General features: G+C 38.6%; 1 protein-coding gene across 2 annotated transcripts; it reads right to left on the minus strand.

Moving 5' to 3' along the window:
* Nucleotides 1-1,402: 1,402 nt before the first annotated feature.
* LOC131165762 (dof zinc finger protein DOF3.6) lies at nt 1,403-3,474 on the minus strand. 2 transcript variants are annotated; one of them, XM_058123803.1, is made up of 2 exons: nt 3,214-3,474; nt 1,403-3,009 (listed from the first exon to the last, which is right to left on the minus strand). In XM_058123803.1, exons 1-2 carry the CDS (start codon nt 3,265-3,267, stop codon nt 1,969-1,971), a joined length of 1,095 nt encoding a protein of 364 aa, XP_057979786.1. In that variant the 5' UTR covers nt 3,268-3,474; the 3' UTR covers nt 1,403-1,968. The 2 variants fall into 2 exon arrangements, with proteins under 2 accessions (XP_057979786.1, XP_057979787.1); XM_058123804.1 differs by having other exon boundaries at nt 1,403-3,006; nt 3,214-3,469.
* Between the last annotated feature and the right edge of the window lie 15,452 nt (nt 3,475-18,926).

Genomic DNA, 18,926 nt, shown 5'->3' on the forward strand with positions numbered 1-18,926 from the left:
GACTACATATATAATATTAGCTAGGGTTTAACAAAAAGAGTTATATATTAATTCCACGATGTTATTCTTTTTGACCTAGCTATGTCTGTATAAATGGCTGCCAAATAAAAGATCTTGTGTGGAAATTTGGCCTTTTCTTAGGTCTCTCTAGTCTCTACCTTCCTCTCCACAAAACAACAAATTACCATATTGCATTGCATTGCATGTCACATCTATCTATTCCCTTTATATAATTACAATATCATTACAACTCTCTGGCTGGAAAGCATGCATGGCACAAAATTAAATGCAACCCCCCCCCCCCCGGCGCCCCCCAACCCGTTCGTTCTTTAGCATGACAATTGAATATTTGTATCATCAGTAATTTCTTCACTTCATAAAGCATTCAAACCCTTGTCCTTTGTATGGGAAGTATATAATTAATATGAAGTGAACCATGCATGAAGAAGGGATTAATGCTAATGCGTACATTCTTTTTAGAAATTTCTTTTAGAAGGGAATGCTTAAAATAATAAATAAATAAAGTGTGTGTATGTGTGTGCGCGGGGGGTGTGATAGAGAGAGAAATTTAGAGAGAGGAAGTATGAAGATGGGTCGCTCTGGGAAACTGGGAATTGCCGAATAGATGATAAAAGCTATTGATGACGAGTATTAAATATACACAGAGGAATCAAAATTCGTTGAAGGAGAATTAATGCATATATACCATGTTTTCAATGCTCAGTGCCGTCCTGATCCAACCCAAAAAGCAACTTCCTCACTGTATTGCCCTAAAATAGAAATTCTAACATTAACACTCCTAGCTAGGCTACATATATACTTCCAAAGTATCCTTAATTTCTTGATCAACTACACTTTTCTGTGTGTCCATATATGCACTCCCTTGTGTATATATGTGCGTTTATGTGATATATTAATTTGCATGTGGATACATGCATGTCTGCTTTCTTAGTGAATGAATTAAGAGAGAGCAAGCTAGCAATTGAAGGGATGGGAAATACAGTGAGGGAGCTAGCTAATTACAGATACAACAAGAGAGTTCTCTTTTGGTAAATGAAAAAAAAAAAAAAAATAGTAAAGAACAGTAGGAAAAAAAAAAGGGTGTTTTCGATTAACATATCAAAATGAAATCCTCTCCTCCCCCCCCCCCCCCCCCCCCCCAAAAAAAAAAAGATAAATAAAGAAGAAGAAGAAGGGCCTTACTGTCGTGGAGAGACCAGTTTGGCTTTTCCATAGCCAAGTTTTGATGAAGATTGATGGTTCCCTCAAACCTGATAATATCACATATCTACATATATTCAACCAAATTAATGAAATAAAAATTTTGCATATTAATTAAAAATCCATCTGCAGATCAATCTCAATTGGATGGATCAGGACTGCCAAGTGCCAAGCATTTGCATAATTAACAGTACAACTACATTTGATCTATTAATTCATATATATATAAATATAATATGTCAGATCCCCTTCATGATCCAACTCAATACTCAATCCGGTCGATCCATGAACAAACACACAGACACCCACTGCAAGACACCTACTGCATGTAAACTTACATATACTGTACTCCACCGATCACAGATCACAAATTAAAACATTAAAAAAAAAACGAAAAACGAATTGGAATTCGAACTAGATATATATATATATATATATATATATATCTAGAAACCTACCCCATGCCATTTCTATGTTTCTCCACAGATCGATCTTCAAAATATATATGTTTATATATATATATATCCGATATCATTCCTGGGTCTTCACCTTCTCAGATTCCTCGAGTATCCGTAGTACTAGCTGCCACAAACTTTTAAATTAAGCTACGTGGCTAGCTAGCTTTAATTTTCAGTTGAAACGACGTGTCCTTCTTTCCTTCCATCTGTATTACGTAATTGCCAATTAAATTGAATAAGGTTTTGGAGCTGAAGACTGATCATTGATTTGTAACTGCTACTCCCAAATTCACAAAAGATGGCTGGCGGAAGAAGATGTAGTAGTAGTGGCAAATACAGAGAGATCACTAGCAGTACTGCTCCATGCGTTCCCTGTAGCAGCATCTGCAGCAGCAGCACTACCCCAATACTGATGATAACGATGATGATTTGATCCTGCAGCAATATTACTAATATTCATACCCAAAAAATTCCTTGATGCATTCATCAACCCTAATTCATCATTTCCCTCCAGTTTCACTGCACCCTCCTGCTCCTCCCCAAACCCTGCTTCCATTCCTTTCGGCCTGAGTTGACTCGCTCCCAACCCGCCGTAACTCGGTGACGGATCAAGCGGGTACAACCCAGGCGCAGCAGCCTCCAACCCTGAAAAGAATGGGAATTGATGCAATTGCTGTAATATAGGACCTCCCCCCGCTGAACCACCACCAGTCTGGAATTCCATCTCCGGCACTCCATCACCGCTGCCGGTTGCCGCCACCACAGGTGGCTGTGCACCCCCGAATCCAAGGGCCATGTCTCCCGAGGCAAATTCAGTTAGATGCTGCAAGGATGGCAGAAAAGGTAAGTGCGGCGGCGTCGGCAAATGGGTAAAAACGTCTGCGGCGGTGCACCTATACGACGGATCATGAACCGCGCTAGCTGAGGTCGAGCCACCACCCGTCTGGTGGTCAGCGGTGGCCGGAGATTTTGATCTGACGTTTTTGCTTCTTTTGTTCCTCCGGCAACCTCCTCCGACAGGGACATTCCTCAGTGCACCTCCCCTGGTCCAGTACCGGCGGCAGGTCTTGCAGAAGTGCCGTGGCTGAGAGAGGCTGTAGTTGTTGAAGTAACAAAATTTTGTGTTGGTGGAATCGCATCGGGGGCACTTTAAAGCCGCCTCCGGCAGCGGTATCTTTGCCAGACGGGCTCTTTCGGACATTGAACCGGGCCTAACCGAGCCCGTACCGCCACCTCCTCCTCCCGCAGTGGGTGGAGAAGGGGGCGGCGGAAGAATCTGGTGGGGATTTTCTGTAGTGCCAAATCCAGATTGCAACTGGTTTGGTTGCTGCTGGAAAAATGAAAAGCCCGAAAAATCAAACACATGGTATATTCAATTGAAAAGCAAAAACAAAGAAGAGGAAAAAAGGGTCATGGGAATATTTATCTTTTCTTAAAAAAAAAAAAAAAAAACTTTTTTGGGGAGGTGATGAAGCTTGGAAAATAAGAAAATGAAGAAACCCTAGCTGGTGTGTATTAATTAAGTTAGGGTTACCTGGTGATTCCAGTTGGGTGGATCTAGATAGACTGGAATGGATGAGAAAACCATGGTTTCAATTCTTTCTTGCACTCTCTGCTTTAATTTTTTCTTTTGTAAAGGTTGATGGGGTTCTCGGGGAGATGGTGGAGAATCACATCAGTTGCAGAGAAAGAGAAAGAGAGAGAGAAAGAGAGGAGAGTGCTGGAAAGATAAAGCAAGGTCGGGGGAGGGGTTTATTTATTTTGTTCTTGTTCTTTGGTATTGCTCCCCCCACCACTACGCCCAATTCTCTCTTTTTGTTTTTATTAATTTTAATGGCTATATAGCTGCTTTGAAGGCAACCAAGTTTCTTCACCTGTAAGCTTCTTTTTGACGTTAATTGTTGTTTAACAGTAGCGCCAGCAAAAGCAAAGTTTAATTAGTGAGCATGCAGAAATAAAGAGTTCGCACAATGTATACCCTTTTATGCCATATCAAAGAAAAACTCAGTAAAGCTGCCGGGTGCATGTCTGCCTCTAATAATTAAAACGATGTCACTTGATACAGTATGTATGTATATATTTCTATAGATATATACATATCATAGAATTATTTTTATGTTTTTGGAATTTAAGTTTGCGTCCCTGCCACTCATGTGGGTGGATACCAAAGTCAAAATCAAGTCTAGGGCAACTCTTAAATTTATATATGATTAAATTATTGAAGATAGTATTAAGGAGTATGAATTTTCGAACTTAAATTTGGATTTGGATAGATTTCGACCAATTTCAATGCACTTTATACTTCATTTTATCTAAATCCAATACAAGTTGCAAGTCTATGGCCTATCCAAATATAGGGTAAGAGAAGTTGGAAGATGTACTATTTTATTATTTGTTATATTAGGGCGAAAACACTCACCCTACTTGAAATTTGGTAAAATTAAAGACAAACAACTCCCAAAGTTTTAAAAATGCAACAAACCTCCCCTAAGGAAAGGCCAGTATCTTTTACTTATTGTATATATTATGTAAGCTTATACTTTGTGTGGCCTCAATGAAACAATATATATAAAATATTTGGAACATGAGTTTTGAGTTTTGGCTTTGAAGGAAATTCAATATTATTTTGTATTATATTTTACCCAAATTCACATAAATCTAAATTCGTAAATTCCAAACTTCCAATACAGTATTAGTAGTAATTCATATCTTAATTTTTTAGTGATACTCGATCATTAATAATATGTCAACTTATAGATCCCACTTTTATCATGTCAAATAACATTTGTCTCTTAATAAAAGAAGACATATCCTTCATACATGTTGAGTTTTTTTTTTTTATAACCTGAGAACTATAGTCATCATCGCGCTACTTTGGACATTATGGTGCGATACCAAACCTGAGAGATGAAAGTCGTCCGTCTATTGAGACACGCTTGGTCATTTACTAGGATAAACTTTCATATGTGTTGAGTTATAAATGATGTAAAACAACCATTCATGTTGACAAACTCTAATTAAGAATGAAGACACATAACATTTTAGACAATTAATAATTTATCATCAAGCAGCACCCAATAGAAATTTTTTAAAAATAATATAAAATTTTAAAAATTGTATATACTTATATCTATCTATATATAATATAATATTAATTATGTATTAGCATATATAATAAATTAGAAAAGAAAAAGAAAAGGTAGGGCTAGGTGGGGGGTCTTGGTTGGAAGCGTCCCGATCGAAATGTACCGCTTTTCCCAGCCCTCCTCTTCCTGGCGTTTTCCTTTCTCCTTTTTCGTTTTTTATATTTATTATTATTTTTTATTTCCCTTTTTGCATGGAAATAAGGGAAATAGTTTTCCTCTCGCTGCTTGCTTTACGTAGATTAACGCCACAATTCTTGCCATACCCTTTCTTTTCTATCAAACTACTAACTTGCCACTAGGAGGATCACGTGCCCTTCACTTCCCGTCAAGGACAAAATAAATGGGCAGCTTTTAAAAAAATTTAAAATTCAAAAAAGAGATGACATATTACTTTACCCGGTGCAATGCTTAATTAAATAACGAATAAAGTAATATGAATCGGTATCATTTAACAAATCTCTATTACTTTTTTTATTAAGAGTTAGCTGTGTTTTTTAGTTTTACAATTATTAATGTTGACAAAAGAACTAAGAATCATAAAATTTAGTTTTTAATTTTTCAAAAACAACTAAAAAAGGATTACAAAAATATAAATTAAAAACATGAACAAAAACGTCTTTTTAAATTCACTTTTTTATTGTATAAAAGCAGATATCAAATAAACCCTTAAATAACATTAATGTATTATTATAATTAAGTTGACAAATACCTAAATATGTAAAGCACCATTGCTATGTATCTAAGGCGAGAGTTGAAGTCTTTTTTAAGCAATGCCTTGCAACAATTTTTTCTCCAAATTCATGGGATGAGTGCTAACATTATTAATGGTAAGTAATTTAAGTGTCGTGCAAATTAATGCGCAGCGGAAATAAACAACCTCACAATGCAGCACTTAACAGTGAAATATAAAAGAAATACAATCAGTTTTTTTTTTTTTTTTTAAGGAAGGGCAGTACAAGAAATACAATCACACAAATTATTATGAAAGCAATAAAACAATGACTCCCTCACGCCATGGTGCAGTGGAAAGGCATCAGCAAGTAAGAAGGAGAATTGGGGGTTTAATTTCAGGTAGATATACTCATGAAATCAGCGGTACCTGTGGATGGTGAGAGTTTACTTTATGAGTTAGCGGGGACCGTGAATGGTAATGGAGATGTGTCCCGGGAGTCGGGTTAGCCGAACGTCCAACTGATGCACAGAAGTTGCGTCCGCATCCGGACTTTACCCTGATCAGCGAGACCTGAGGACGGAGGACGCTGATTCGTAGGTTTGGTACAGCACTAAAGGGTCTGAATGGTTCATTGGTGGCTGGAGTTCCAATGTAATAAAAATAAATAAATAAATAAAACAATAATATAAATAATTACATGATTCGGCAATGCCTACATCCACGAGAGCAAACGATAATTAAATTTTCACTATCATGTGTCAAAAGACACTAAGTGTCACGCCCCGAACCCTGAAATGGGACCCAGGGGTGAATTTAGTAACCTAACTTGTCTCTGTATCAATATAAAACATACATGATACCATTTACAAGAGGGTCCGACCCCGTGGGGTAACGGATGCCCTATATACATACATACAATACATGTCCATACTCATCAATATACGCAGCGGAAAACGGTCTTTCTTTACATCAAACTGTACTATACCAGAGTTTATACCATACAAGGCTAAACATTCCCACAAGACTATACATACTATGGGTGTCCACAAAATCCATCATGACAACCCGGTTACAAAACTCGTACCTATCAGGTACTAACAATAGCTAAACACACCCCTTGCTTCCGGATGCTAGGATGCTAGTTTCGGCTACCCGAAGGACCTGAAAACATTTGTATATATTCAGGGTGAGACACCTCTCAGTAAAAGAGAAAACATGTTATATCAGTGTGTGGCATACCAGTGTCATTTTCATACTTCATAACACATACATACGATACAGTTTGAAACACATACATACAGTTTCAAAATAAGTTCCATACGTTTCCATACAATTCCATACAGTTCCAGTATTTCCACAAAATCCATTACAGTTCATACGATACTCAAATACATACATACATACATACATATGGTCAGTGTCGTCACACTACTCACAACTGCACAAGTCACCTAGTCTCACAGCGGTTACGTTCCAACACATTAAACTACGAAGGTTTCCGACTCAGGCCCAATAGTGAATCCATTGCTACATATGCAACTACACAAGGTCACCTGGTCTAACCCTGATTACGTTACCATGTGCAAACTACGCTACATCAACCTAGGCCCACTGTGGTCCGTTGCTACATTCGGTGACCAGCCGAATCATACTGGTGATATTTCGCACCTCGGATATAGAGCTGGCCACTCTTGCCCATGGTAGTTAGCAGTTACAAGGCACAGCGTGCGGTAGTTAGCCGCCCCAAGCGTACAGTAGTTAGCCGCCCCTAGCCGATTTTCACAAAACCTAGAATCACTTTGGAACTCACGTCCCTATACATTTCAGCGTACAGTAATAAGCCACCACATAACTGTTTTTCACAAATACTTGGAACATTTACATACATACACACATACCACACTTATTTGGTTTACGGCAAATCATATCGTTTACAATTTCAAGTATACAGTTTATGCAAATACGGATTACGGTCACCTCAATAATACAGTTTAAATAACATAAACGGTTTTCAAATCAAATAAGAGATGATACCCGAAATCCCCCAATTTTCTTGAAAACTATAACCCGAAAATCCCGTGTTTTTACCTGATAGATTCCCCCAAATAAGTAGTCAAAACATACATACGATCGTAGCCCACAGGCTTACCGATCCTGATTTTGAAAATGAACTGATATAAACAGAATCCCCTTACCTCAACCCGAAACCAAACCACGAACTCTACGGCCCTCAAAACTACGAACCGAGACTTCGAAATCTACAAATCACAATACTAAACATGCTTATAATCCATACTACTACACATATACTGAATCAGAAATGAAAACTGAGTCTTACCTCGATTTTGGCCCAAAACCCGAAAATGCTTAAACCGACATTCCGATCCACAGAAATTGTAGAGAATCCCTCCATGATCCTTGTGGTAACCTCAGATTTTCGATTCTATTAATGACCGGAAAGGAAATCTAGAGAGAGAGAGAGAGTAGGGAAACTTAATGAAAAAAAAAAAAAACAAATATCCCCTTTTTAAGCCTTTGAACTGCCCGGTTTTCGTCGACGAAAAGTACCTTCGTCGACGAAAAGTCAAGGATTTCGTCGGGTATGTCGGCAACCTCGTCGACGAAGTCTGATATTTCAATTTCTCCAGACCTTTCGGCTTTTCTTCGTCAACGAACCTCTGAATTTCATCGACGAAAAGTCTACTGCCTTTGTCGACGAAATCTGGCTTCGTTAATGAAATCTGCAGAAATTCCTTTTATATTTTTCGGGTTCTTACAATCTCCCCTCCTTACAAAAATTTCGTCCTCGAAATTTGAAATCTCTCATTACAACACATTCATACTACTACATACATACTCACTCTAAAGTGAAACCAAACTGTCATGACAGACACATACGTACCAAGCTGTCACAATACACACATACTGATACCAAGCGGTCACCATCCATACATACATTCTCTAGAGGACACGACGGCTATTTATACGCAGCCCCGTTACAATACGCATATACACACTCTAGAGAATACGGCGGCCATGATACCCAGCTCTTACGATACATTCATACTCTATGAATACGGCGGTCATTTATACGCAGCCCCGTTACAATACATACATACATTCCCTCACTTATGGAGGAGGAAAATACCGTGGTTACATACATACAAAGTCTCGGGAGTTTACAATACAAAAAAACTCACCCAAAGACTAACCATTAATACCATACGATAACAGGGTATTACATACATACATACTTATACTACCCTGCTATCAAAATACTACTCAAACAGTTGTGGATACTTCCGGAGTATCTTCGTTTCTAGTTCCCAAGAAGCCTCCTCTACCTCGTGGTTTCGCCACAATACCTTCACTAATGGTATCTCTTTGGTACGGAGCTTCTGAACTTTACGGTCCAGAACCTGAACAGGTATCTCCTCATACGCTAAAGTATCCTCAAGCCCCAACTCATCATAACTGATAACATGTGAAGGATCCAACACGTACCTTTTCAGCATAGATACGCGAAACACATCGTGGACCCTCGAAAGTGCTGGAGGTAATGCTACTCTGTAGGCTACCAGACCCACTCGCTCAAGTATCTCGAATGGTCCGATATACCTCGGGCTCAACTTGCCCTTCCTACTGAATCTCATCACCCCTTTCATTGGAGCGATACGTAGAAAAACCTTACCTCCCACTTTAAACTCTAACTCACGGCAGCGAACATCCGCGTAACTCTTTTGCCGACTCTGAGCTGATCTAATCCTCTCTCAGATCAAACCCACCTTCTCAGACGCTTGCTGCATAAGTTTAGGTCCTAAAACCTGATGTTCACCGATCTCATCCCAATACAAAGGAAATCGATACCTCCGACCATACAAAGCCTCGAACGGTGCCATCCCTATACTAGCCTGGAAGCTGTTGTTATAGGCAAACTCCACTAGTGGCAGAAATTGAATCCAACTACCACCGAAGTTCAATACACAAGCCTATAACATATCCTCCAAGATCTGTATCGTCCTCTCCGACTGTCCATCAGTCTGGGGGTGGAACGTTGTACTAAAAGTAAGCTTCGTCCCCAATGCTTCCTCCAAGCTCTTCCAAAATCGAGAAGTAAACCTTGGATCCCGATTTGAAACAATGGACACCGGAACTCCGTGCATTCTCACAATCTCATGCACGTACATATCAGCTAGTCTACCCAAAGGGTAGCTAACCTTCATCGGTATAAAGTGAGCAGATTTTGTCAACCTGTCCACAATTACCCAAATAGCATTCTGCCCGTGAAGCGCTGTCGGTAATCTAGTAACAAAATCCATGGAAATATGCTCTCATTTCCACACCGAAATAGGTAAAGGCTGCAACGGTCCTGCCGGCCTCTGATGTTCAGCTTTCACCTGCTGACACGTCAGACACTGCTCCACAAATCGGGCAATATCCCTCTTCATACCACTCCACCAAAAGGACTCGCGCAAATCCCAATACATCTTCGTACTACCCGGATGTATCGTATACAAAGAACGATGCGCTTCCTCCAGAATCGTCTTTCTGATCTCCTCATCGTTTGGAACACCAAGCCTGGTCCCAAACTTCAACACACCTCTGTCAGAGATGTTAAAATTCGCAGTCAAACCCTGTTGTACTTTCTTTACAATCCCAACTAACTCTGCATCACTAGCCTGTGCAGCCTTAATATGTTTAAACAAAGTCGGTTGAATCACCAAGCTAGCAATGAAAGCCTGATGATCACCAAACACCAACTCTATGTCAAGGCTTTCCAGATCTCACCTGACATGATGCTGAGTTATAACTGCAGATACTACTGCATGTTCTGACTTACGACTCAACGCATCTGCTACCACATTAGTCTTTCCTGGGTGATAGCTGATCATACAATCGTAGTCCTTAATCAATTCTAGCCACCGCCTCTGCCTCATGTTCAGCTCCTTCTGCGTGAAAAAGTACCTGAGGCTTTTGTGGTTTGTGAAGATCTCACACTGCACGTCGTACAGATGGTGTCGCTAGATCTTCAGTGCATATACCACGGCAGCTAACTCCAAATCATGCGTAAGGTAACTCTTCTCATATTCTTTTAGTTGTCAAGAAGCATACGCCACTACCTTACCCTGCTGCATAAGCATACATCTCAAACCCTTCAGAGACACGTCGCTACAAATCACATATCCACCATCCCTCAAGGGAATAGTCAACACTAGAGCAGTAACTAGCCGGTGCTTCAACTCCTGAAAGCACTGCTCGCAATCACTAGTCCACTCAAACTGAACTCCCTTCCTGGTTAATCGTGTCAGAGGTCCAAACAGTTTAGAGAAACCCTCTACGAACCGACGATAATAACCCGCCAGTCCTAGAAAACTCCGAACCTTCTGCACACTCTTCGGTCTAACCCAATCAACCACAACTTCTATCTTGCTAGGATCAACAGAGATACCGCCCTCAGACACCACATGGCCTAAGAACGCGACTTGATTCAACCAGAACTCACACTTCGTCAGCGTACAACTTATTTTCTCGTAACCTCTATAGCACTAACCTCAAATGACCCCCATGCTCTTCCATACTCTTCGAGTATACCAGAATGTCATCAATAAACACCACCATAAACCGATCCAAGTACTCATGGAAAACCCTGTTCATCAGATCCATGAACACTACCGGCGCATTCGTCAACCCAAATGGCATGACTAATACAATTTAAATAACATAAACTGTTTTCAAATCAAATAAGAGATGATACCCGAAATCCCCTTATTTTCCTGAAAATTATAACCCGAAAATCCCATGTTTTTACCCTATAAATTCTCCCAAATAAGTAGTCAAAACATACATACGATCGTAACCCACAGGCTTACCGATCCTGATTTCGAAAATGAACTGATATACAGAATCCCCTTACCTCAACCCGAAACCAAACCACGAACTCTACGGCCCTCAAAACTACGAACCGAGACTTCGAAATCTATAAATCACAATACTAAACATGCTTATAATCCATACTACTACACATATACCGAATCAGAAATGAAAACCGAGTCTTATCTTGATTTTGACCTGAAACCCGAAAATGCTCGAACCGACATTCCAATCCACAGAAGTTGTAGAGAATCCCTCCACGATCCTTGTGGTAACCTCAGATTTCCGATTCTATTAACGACCGGCAAGGAAATCTAGAGAGAGAGAGAGAGAGAGAGAGAGAGAGAGAGAGAGTTTAGAGAGAGAGAGTAGAGAGAGAGAGTAGGGAAACTTAATGAAGAAGAAACCAAATATCCCCTTTTTAAGCCTTTGACCCGCTCGATTTTCGTCGATGAAAAGTACCTTCGTCGACGAAAAGTCAAGGATTTCGTCGCGGATGTCGGCAGCCTCATCGATGAAGTCTGATATTTAAACTTTTCCAGACCTCTCGGCTTCTCTTCGTCGACGAACCTCTGAATTTCGTCGACGAAAAGTCTACTGCCTTCATCAACGAAATCTGGCTTCGTTAACGAAATCTGCAAAAATTCCTTTTATATTTTCTGGGTTCTTACACTAAGTTACATCATACAACATGTATATATAACTTTCCCGAAAGCTTTCCCTCCAAAACTCAACTTACCCAACTTCCCAATTCAAAATTTCAAAACCAACGCCGAGTTCTGGAACCAAACCGTCGACGGTTTCAGCAAAATTTAGTTAATACATAATTATTCCATGGGAATAATGAATATATTAGTTTCAAAAATATGCTTAGAACAAGCAACATTTTTAATTTTCTTCTCCCAATTTTAACATTCATTTAACACAAATGTAAGTTGAAATACTCCAAAATTCATTTCAGGTTCTTAATCATTTTTAAATATAATAATAAAAGTCGAGAATTATGAGATATGAAAGATTGATTATTCATATAATACAACTTAATTTTCTTAAATCTCAAATAGGGGCAATCCGGGTACTTCAGGAGGTGGAGGAATTATTCAGGATTGTCATGACATAGTGAAAGCAGATTTTTCAAGTTATTTTGGTAATGGTACGAATAATAGTGCGGAATTAAAAACAATCGGGGAAGAAATTTGTTTGTGCAAATGTTTGCATTATTTTAATGTGATTGTTGAAAGTGACTCTCGAACTGTAGTTGATTAGTTGCGGAAAGGTAAATGTAATTTGTGGTATCTTTGGGAATTTTGGGAGGAGCTCATGATGGAATTAGAAGGAGTGAACGTCATGGTGATGCATCAATATAAGGAATGTAATAGTGCGGCAGATTTTCTTGTTAAAGAAGGAGAAATGGGAAAAAAATGTAATCTATGAAAAAAACAACTTCTACCACGTTATTTCAAAGGTATTCTTCTGATAGATAGGTGAGGTCTCGTTTCTTTCGTCTTTATTAGTTATGTTTAGTTTTTGTTTTAGTTTGATTTGGTTGCTGGTGTTGGTTTTTTTTTTTTTTAGAGTTTTCTCTGTACTCTCCCTTTTATTTTATCTTATAACCACGGTATTCCTCCACCATAAGCGAGGGTATATTAATAAATAAATGGAGGTGTCATCCTCTTTTAAAAATAAAAATAAAAATCGTGATATACATTTGCTAATGGAAGATATGATAGGAGATCACCGTAATTCTTGCCCTAATTAGGCCCACTTGGAAGTCTAATAATATGCGCAACATACACTAATTAATATTCCAATTATTTTGGGTCCGAGATTTTTTTTTTTTTTATTCTTTTTTTGTCCCAAGGATATAATGATTATTCTCCCTTCACCCTTTTCACGTTGGGAAATGGGAATGCAGCGTAGGAGTCCTTCTTTGGGCCCAGAAAAAAGGGCCCCAGGTGAATGTGGAATGGTTAGGTACGTAAGTAGCCTGGGCCGCTGGGCCTTGGCCTGGGCTCCAGCCCAAAATGAAGGAAAAAAGGGTGGGCTTGGGTGTGGCCGACCCCATGGTGGGATGACCGGTGTGGTCATAGTCAGATGCTCTCGGTCGGGGAATCCATCCTCGCACTTCTCCACTGCCACGTCAGATCCGCGTGGGCCCAAGACGCACAACTTGTAGTGTGATGTCGGAGAAAAAGCTGGCGTCACCTGCCTGTGCACAGTCCCGTGTGACAGTCCCCACACCCAAACATGAAGCCGAAATTTTCGTTGGGGTTTCGCAAATGTGCCGGGTGCGCACGTAGAGACCGTTTTGGGACCAGATGTGGACCGTTGGATTCCCTCGATTGTTCGCCACCAGCGGCTTGTGATTGGTGTAAGGTGGAATTTTTCTGGTGTAGCTCGTAAAGACCCAAATATGGTTGTTTCATGAAATTTCTTTTTTTATTTTTAAAAACCGTCCTCGGGTTATTCCCCTCCTTTTGACTTTCTTGTGTTACAAGAAAAAAAAAATAAAAATAAATAATGACATAAATGAATCAAACTTACTAGCAACCTATTCAAATTTAATTTATTTTCTGATTTAATTCAATTGAATTCAACTTGAATTTAAGTTGGATTTGAGTTACTTGAGTATTTTAATAAGTCATATTCGAGCTCAATAATAATACTCAAGTCAAGATTTGAGTTTAATCAATCCTTTTAATTTTATTATTTATATACTATATATGTGATATAATATATATTTTATAAATATATTTAATATTATATATTAATATATATATTTAATACTAATTTATAATCGAGTCAAGTTGAGTTCAAGTATTTCATTGTGTCGACTCACCTCCACTCAAATACACCCTTAATGCTAAATACCACATTTCTGACTTTGATAAGAATAATGTAATGATTTTATCCCTAAATATGATAGGTAACCTCAAATTGTTAATCTTATTGGTCATATCCCGTTTTGATCATGACAAATACTCTGATATTTAATGATTGATGAGTTTGTGTGCAGGATTAATAAAAAATATCATATGGTGCAAGCACATGAGCTTAAAGAAGACGAAGACATAAAATGTTTATTCATTATAATTTATATTTATCATTTTGAGTCTATAATAGTAACATAGGAAAATGGTCAGTAATAATTAATGTCTTACCTGCATGGTAGAATAGATAAATTCAAGGCCATAGATGGACCTTAGGGATCACCCTTCAGTCGACTGACACCAAATTTTTAGGATATATGTTCAAAGGACTTAGATCGACCATAGGATCCACAAAATTACATGAAAATGCCCCCATAATCTTAGTGTTGATTATCATGTGAATAGGGGTAACTTTATAAGAAGAAAAAAACCGAAATGCACAAAAATGGCATCTTTGGTCGACCAAACTTCTACACGCAGAACTTTTCAGTCGATCGAACCTCCAACAGGTCAACATGTTGATCGCTCAGTCAACTGACCAGAAATGTTCTCCAATACCCTGATCGACCGAACCTCCCTAGAGGTCAACAATTGACTCTTCGGTCAACTAATCAAAAAATGAACTTCAACGCTTTAGTTGACCAAACATCCTCGGGAAAAGCCCCAACCGTCCGATCGACCGAACTTGTGACGCCCCGATTTTCATACAAATTTTTTTTAAAAACATAAACAATAATAAATAAATTTTCACTTGTCATCGATAACATCCATAAATCGACCACGTCAACAATCCTACAACCACTCATACGACCTGACCCGCATTGGGTACCGGGTAAATAGTGTAATGACCCAAAAAATAATAGTATTTTAATAATAAAAAGGGAGGAAAATGAAAATAGGAACGGAAGGAGGCAATAGACTTTTGGAAATAATAACAATTTCGAGAATTCAAAAGCCTCGTCGACGAATACAGGGGTTCGTCGACGAGGGTTCCTCAGGACTTTGTCGACGAGAAAATACCGAGTGAGGAATTTGGGCTACTCTGAATTTCGTCGACGAAGGGTAAGGTTCGTCGACAAGATGACGTGGCTCGTCGACGAATCCCAGAGTATAAATAGCCCTAAACTCATTTTAATCACAAAAATAAGCACCGCTTTCTTCTCTCTCTCTCTCTCTCTCTCTCTCTCTCTCTCTCTCTCTCTCTCTCTCTCTCTCTCTCTCTCTCTCCTACAGCCCCTCCCACTTCTCTCTTCGATTTAGGCACCGTTAGTCACCGGATCGACGATCTGAGGCCACCACGTCGCTCTTGGCGGAGTTCTTTTCAAGTCTGCCGGAGTGGATCGTTGGTGAAACGAAGTTGGAATTCATCCCAAATCTAGGGTAAAGCCTTTTATTTAGAATTTGACTTTCGGGCAGTTGTAGGAAATGCTATAGACGTAGAAATAGTGATATTTTGTTTTGAAATTTATGGTTTTTAGGGTGTTGAGTGGAGGACCCTGCAGGTGTTGGACCGTTATAGTAAGGGATTTTTAGCAAGAAATAGGTAAGAGAAATATGCTATGCTGGGTTATTTGAGTATATTTTCAATATAAAATTATAAATATTCCACCAGAGTATTGTTTACAGTAGAGACTTATACAGTTTATCAAATGTGATTAATATGTTTTAAAATTATTATGTGGCTTGAGAATATAGTTATGGTATAGAAACATGCTTTATAGTATTTTTCAGAGATGTGTTTTTACAGAATATACAGACAGTAAATATATTTTATAGAAATTATAGAAATACCATGATTATATAGTTTTATAGTGCCATGACATATAGATTTACAGTTAATTACAGAAAGATTGTAGTGACCCGAAGAATAATAGCATTTTAATAATAAGAGGGAGAGAAAATAGAACCAGAAACAGAAGGAGGCCGTAGACTTCGTCGACGACATTACATTTTGGGAGATAATATTAAATAATTATAATTTTAGGGAAATTGCCAACTTCGTTGATGAACACAGGGTTTCGTCGTCGAAGGTCTTAATGATTTCGTCGACAAACACAGGGCCTCGTTGACGAGAAAATACCGAGAGGTGGTTCGGACTGCTCTGAATTTCTCTGACGAACACAGGGCCTCGTCGACGAATTTTGTGAAGGGCTCATCGACGAACACAGGATCTCGTAGACGAACCTGACCGTATAAATAGTGGAAACCCGAGATTTTTGTCATTCTCTCGCCACTCTCTCTCTCTCTCTCCTCTCTCTCTCTCTCTCTCTCTCTCCTACAACTCTCTCTCCCTTCTCTCTTCATTTTCGGCCCCACCAGTCGCCGGACTGACAATTTGAAGCTACCACGACGCTCCTGGTGGAGTTCTCTACGCATCTACCGGAGCGGATCGTTGAGAAATTATAGTTGGAAATCAACCCAAATTCAGGGTAAGGTCTTTTAGTCTCCTTTTGGCCTTGTGGTAGTTATAGGAAATGATACAGACAAAAAAATACTGATGTTTAGTTCTAGAAAATATTGGTTTCAGGGTGTTTTGTAGAAGGTCATGCGGGTATCAGGCTAGAGTACAGTAGGGGCTTTTCAGAGATAAGGTAAGGGAAATATGCTATGTTAGGAAATTTCTAAATATTATACAGTTTATTTATTTACGAAAATTATGTATTTTTGTATGGTGGCGCTTGTGAAACGTATATCTGGTACGGGGATATGTTTTATAAATCTAGTTTCATGATTTTATGAATTTCAGTATTATGGCTATACAAATTTCAGTATCATGATTTTATGGATTTCAGTATCATGATTTTACGATATTTTAGTACCATGATTATACGAATTCCAATATTACGAATATGCAGTTCCATGTTATGATTATTCAGATTTTAGTAAGTTATGCAGCATCATGATTAATTCAGTACTCAAAATCATGGTAAATCAGTTAGTTATGTATAGAAATATATTATATGATATCAGACCCTGTTGGACTTGTAGTTACAGAGCACGGTACCGTTACTACAGATACTATGTTACTTTATGAGTGCAACCACCTATTCAGTTATACGTGGTACGGTCGACCACCTAAACCCTTGAAGAGGTTAGGTTCCCCATCCAGATATGGGTTGAGGTGGGCAGGTCGACTGGCGGAGTTCAGTGATTTATTCCTGGTTGGCCAGCCAGGGTAAATCCAGCCTACGGGCCGCACAACCTCGTCATGAGGGGCATGTCATGACACAGATAGCCATAGGGAACAGTTTCAGTTATTATTACTTACGTATAGATTTATAGAACAGGGATCCTACTATATACACTAGAAGTATTTTGAATTATAACCATAATACTGATATGTTAAGCAGTAGGGAAAAGGGGGTGGTGTGTTTTATTATTTGTACTGTACTTTTGTACTCAGTTATTCATGTTTATATGAAACAAATTTCATGATATATATATAGTAGCTCATTTGCCACACACTAATAATAGCATATTTTCTCTTAGTGGGCGTTGGCTTATCCCAGCGTTGATATATTTTTCAGGTGATCTAGGTAGGCGAGCAGACCAGGCTCGCAAGTAGAGGGGCGTCTGTAGTGCCTTGTCAACAAAGTGAGTACAGAGTCGGATTTTTGTATTAACCCTAGCTAGTTGAGGGTATTTTTGGGGAAGAGATGTATTTATATTTTGGGAAAACAGTGATATGTATATAACTCTAGTGTTATAATGTATGGATATGTTTATTATGATTTACGCTTCTTACTACTTAGGTTAATGACGTAGATGGTATTCAAGTCTGTATATATATATTAAAAAAAAATCATGTTAATTAAGCAGGTCGTTACAAAGACAGTTGATATAGATACAGTTTTCTACAGCGTCATGGTTTATACAGTTATTACAGAATCATGGTAAAACAGATAGTTGTATATAGAGATGTATTATATAGTATCAGACCCTGTTGGACCATATAGTTTATAGAGCACGGTACCGTAGCTACATACAGTTTATAGAGTGCAACCACTTATTCAGATAATACATGGTAAAAAGGTCGATCTTATAGAGCCTACAAGTGGACAGACTCCCTATCAGATATGGGTTGAGGAGGGCTGATCAGACTTGGAGTATAGTGATTTATTCCTGGTTGGCCAACCAGGGTAAATCCCGCCTACGGGCCGCATAACCCTGTCATGAGGGGTTAAATCATGACACACAGTTATCCACAGGGAAATTTACAGTTATTACTATGATTATACAGTTTTACAAAAATAATATATATATATATATATATTAGCAGTATTTTGAGTAAAAACGTAAAGTACAGAAATGTTAAACAACAGGTAAAAGATGAAGATTTAAATTACTGGTATTGTGCTTTACATATTCAATGATACATGACTATATAGTGATAGATTTTTACTGTATTATAACTCATTTGCCACACACTAGTAATAGCATATTTTGTCTTACTGAGCGTAGGCTCATCCCATCTAATTTAACATTTTTCAGGTGATCTAGGTAGGCGAGTAGACCAGACTCGCAGATAGAGGGACCACAGTTCTTGCAACGACCCAAATTTTAAAATGAAATTTAAATAATAAGGAAAGGGAAATGGAAACCGGAAATAGAAGAAAGTCTCCTCGTT

Source organism: Malania oleifera, chromosome 10 (assembly GCF_029873635.1).
Source record: "Malania oleifera isolate guangnan ecotype guangnan chromosome 10, ASM2987363v1, whole genome shotgun sequence".
Lineage (NCBI taxonomy): Eukaryota > Viridiplantae > Streptophyta > Magnoliopsida > Santalales > Ximeniaceae > Malania > Malania oleifera.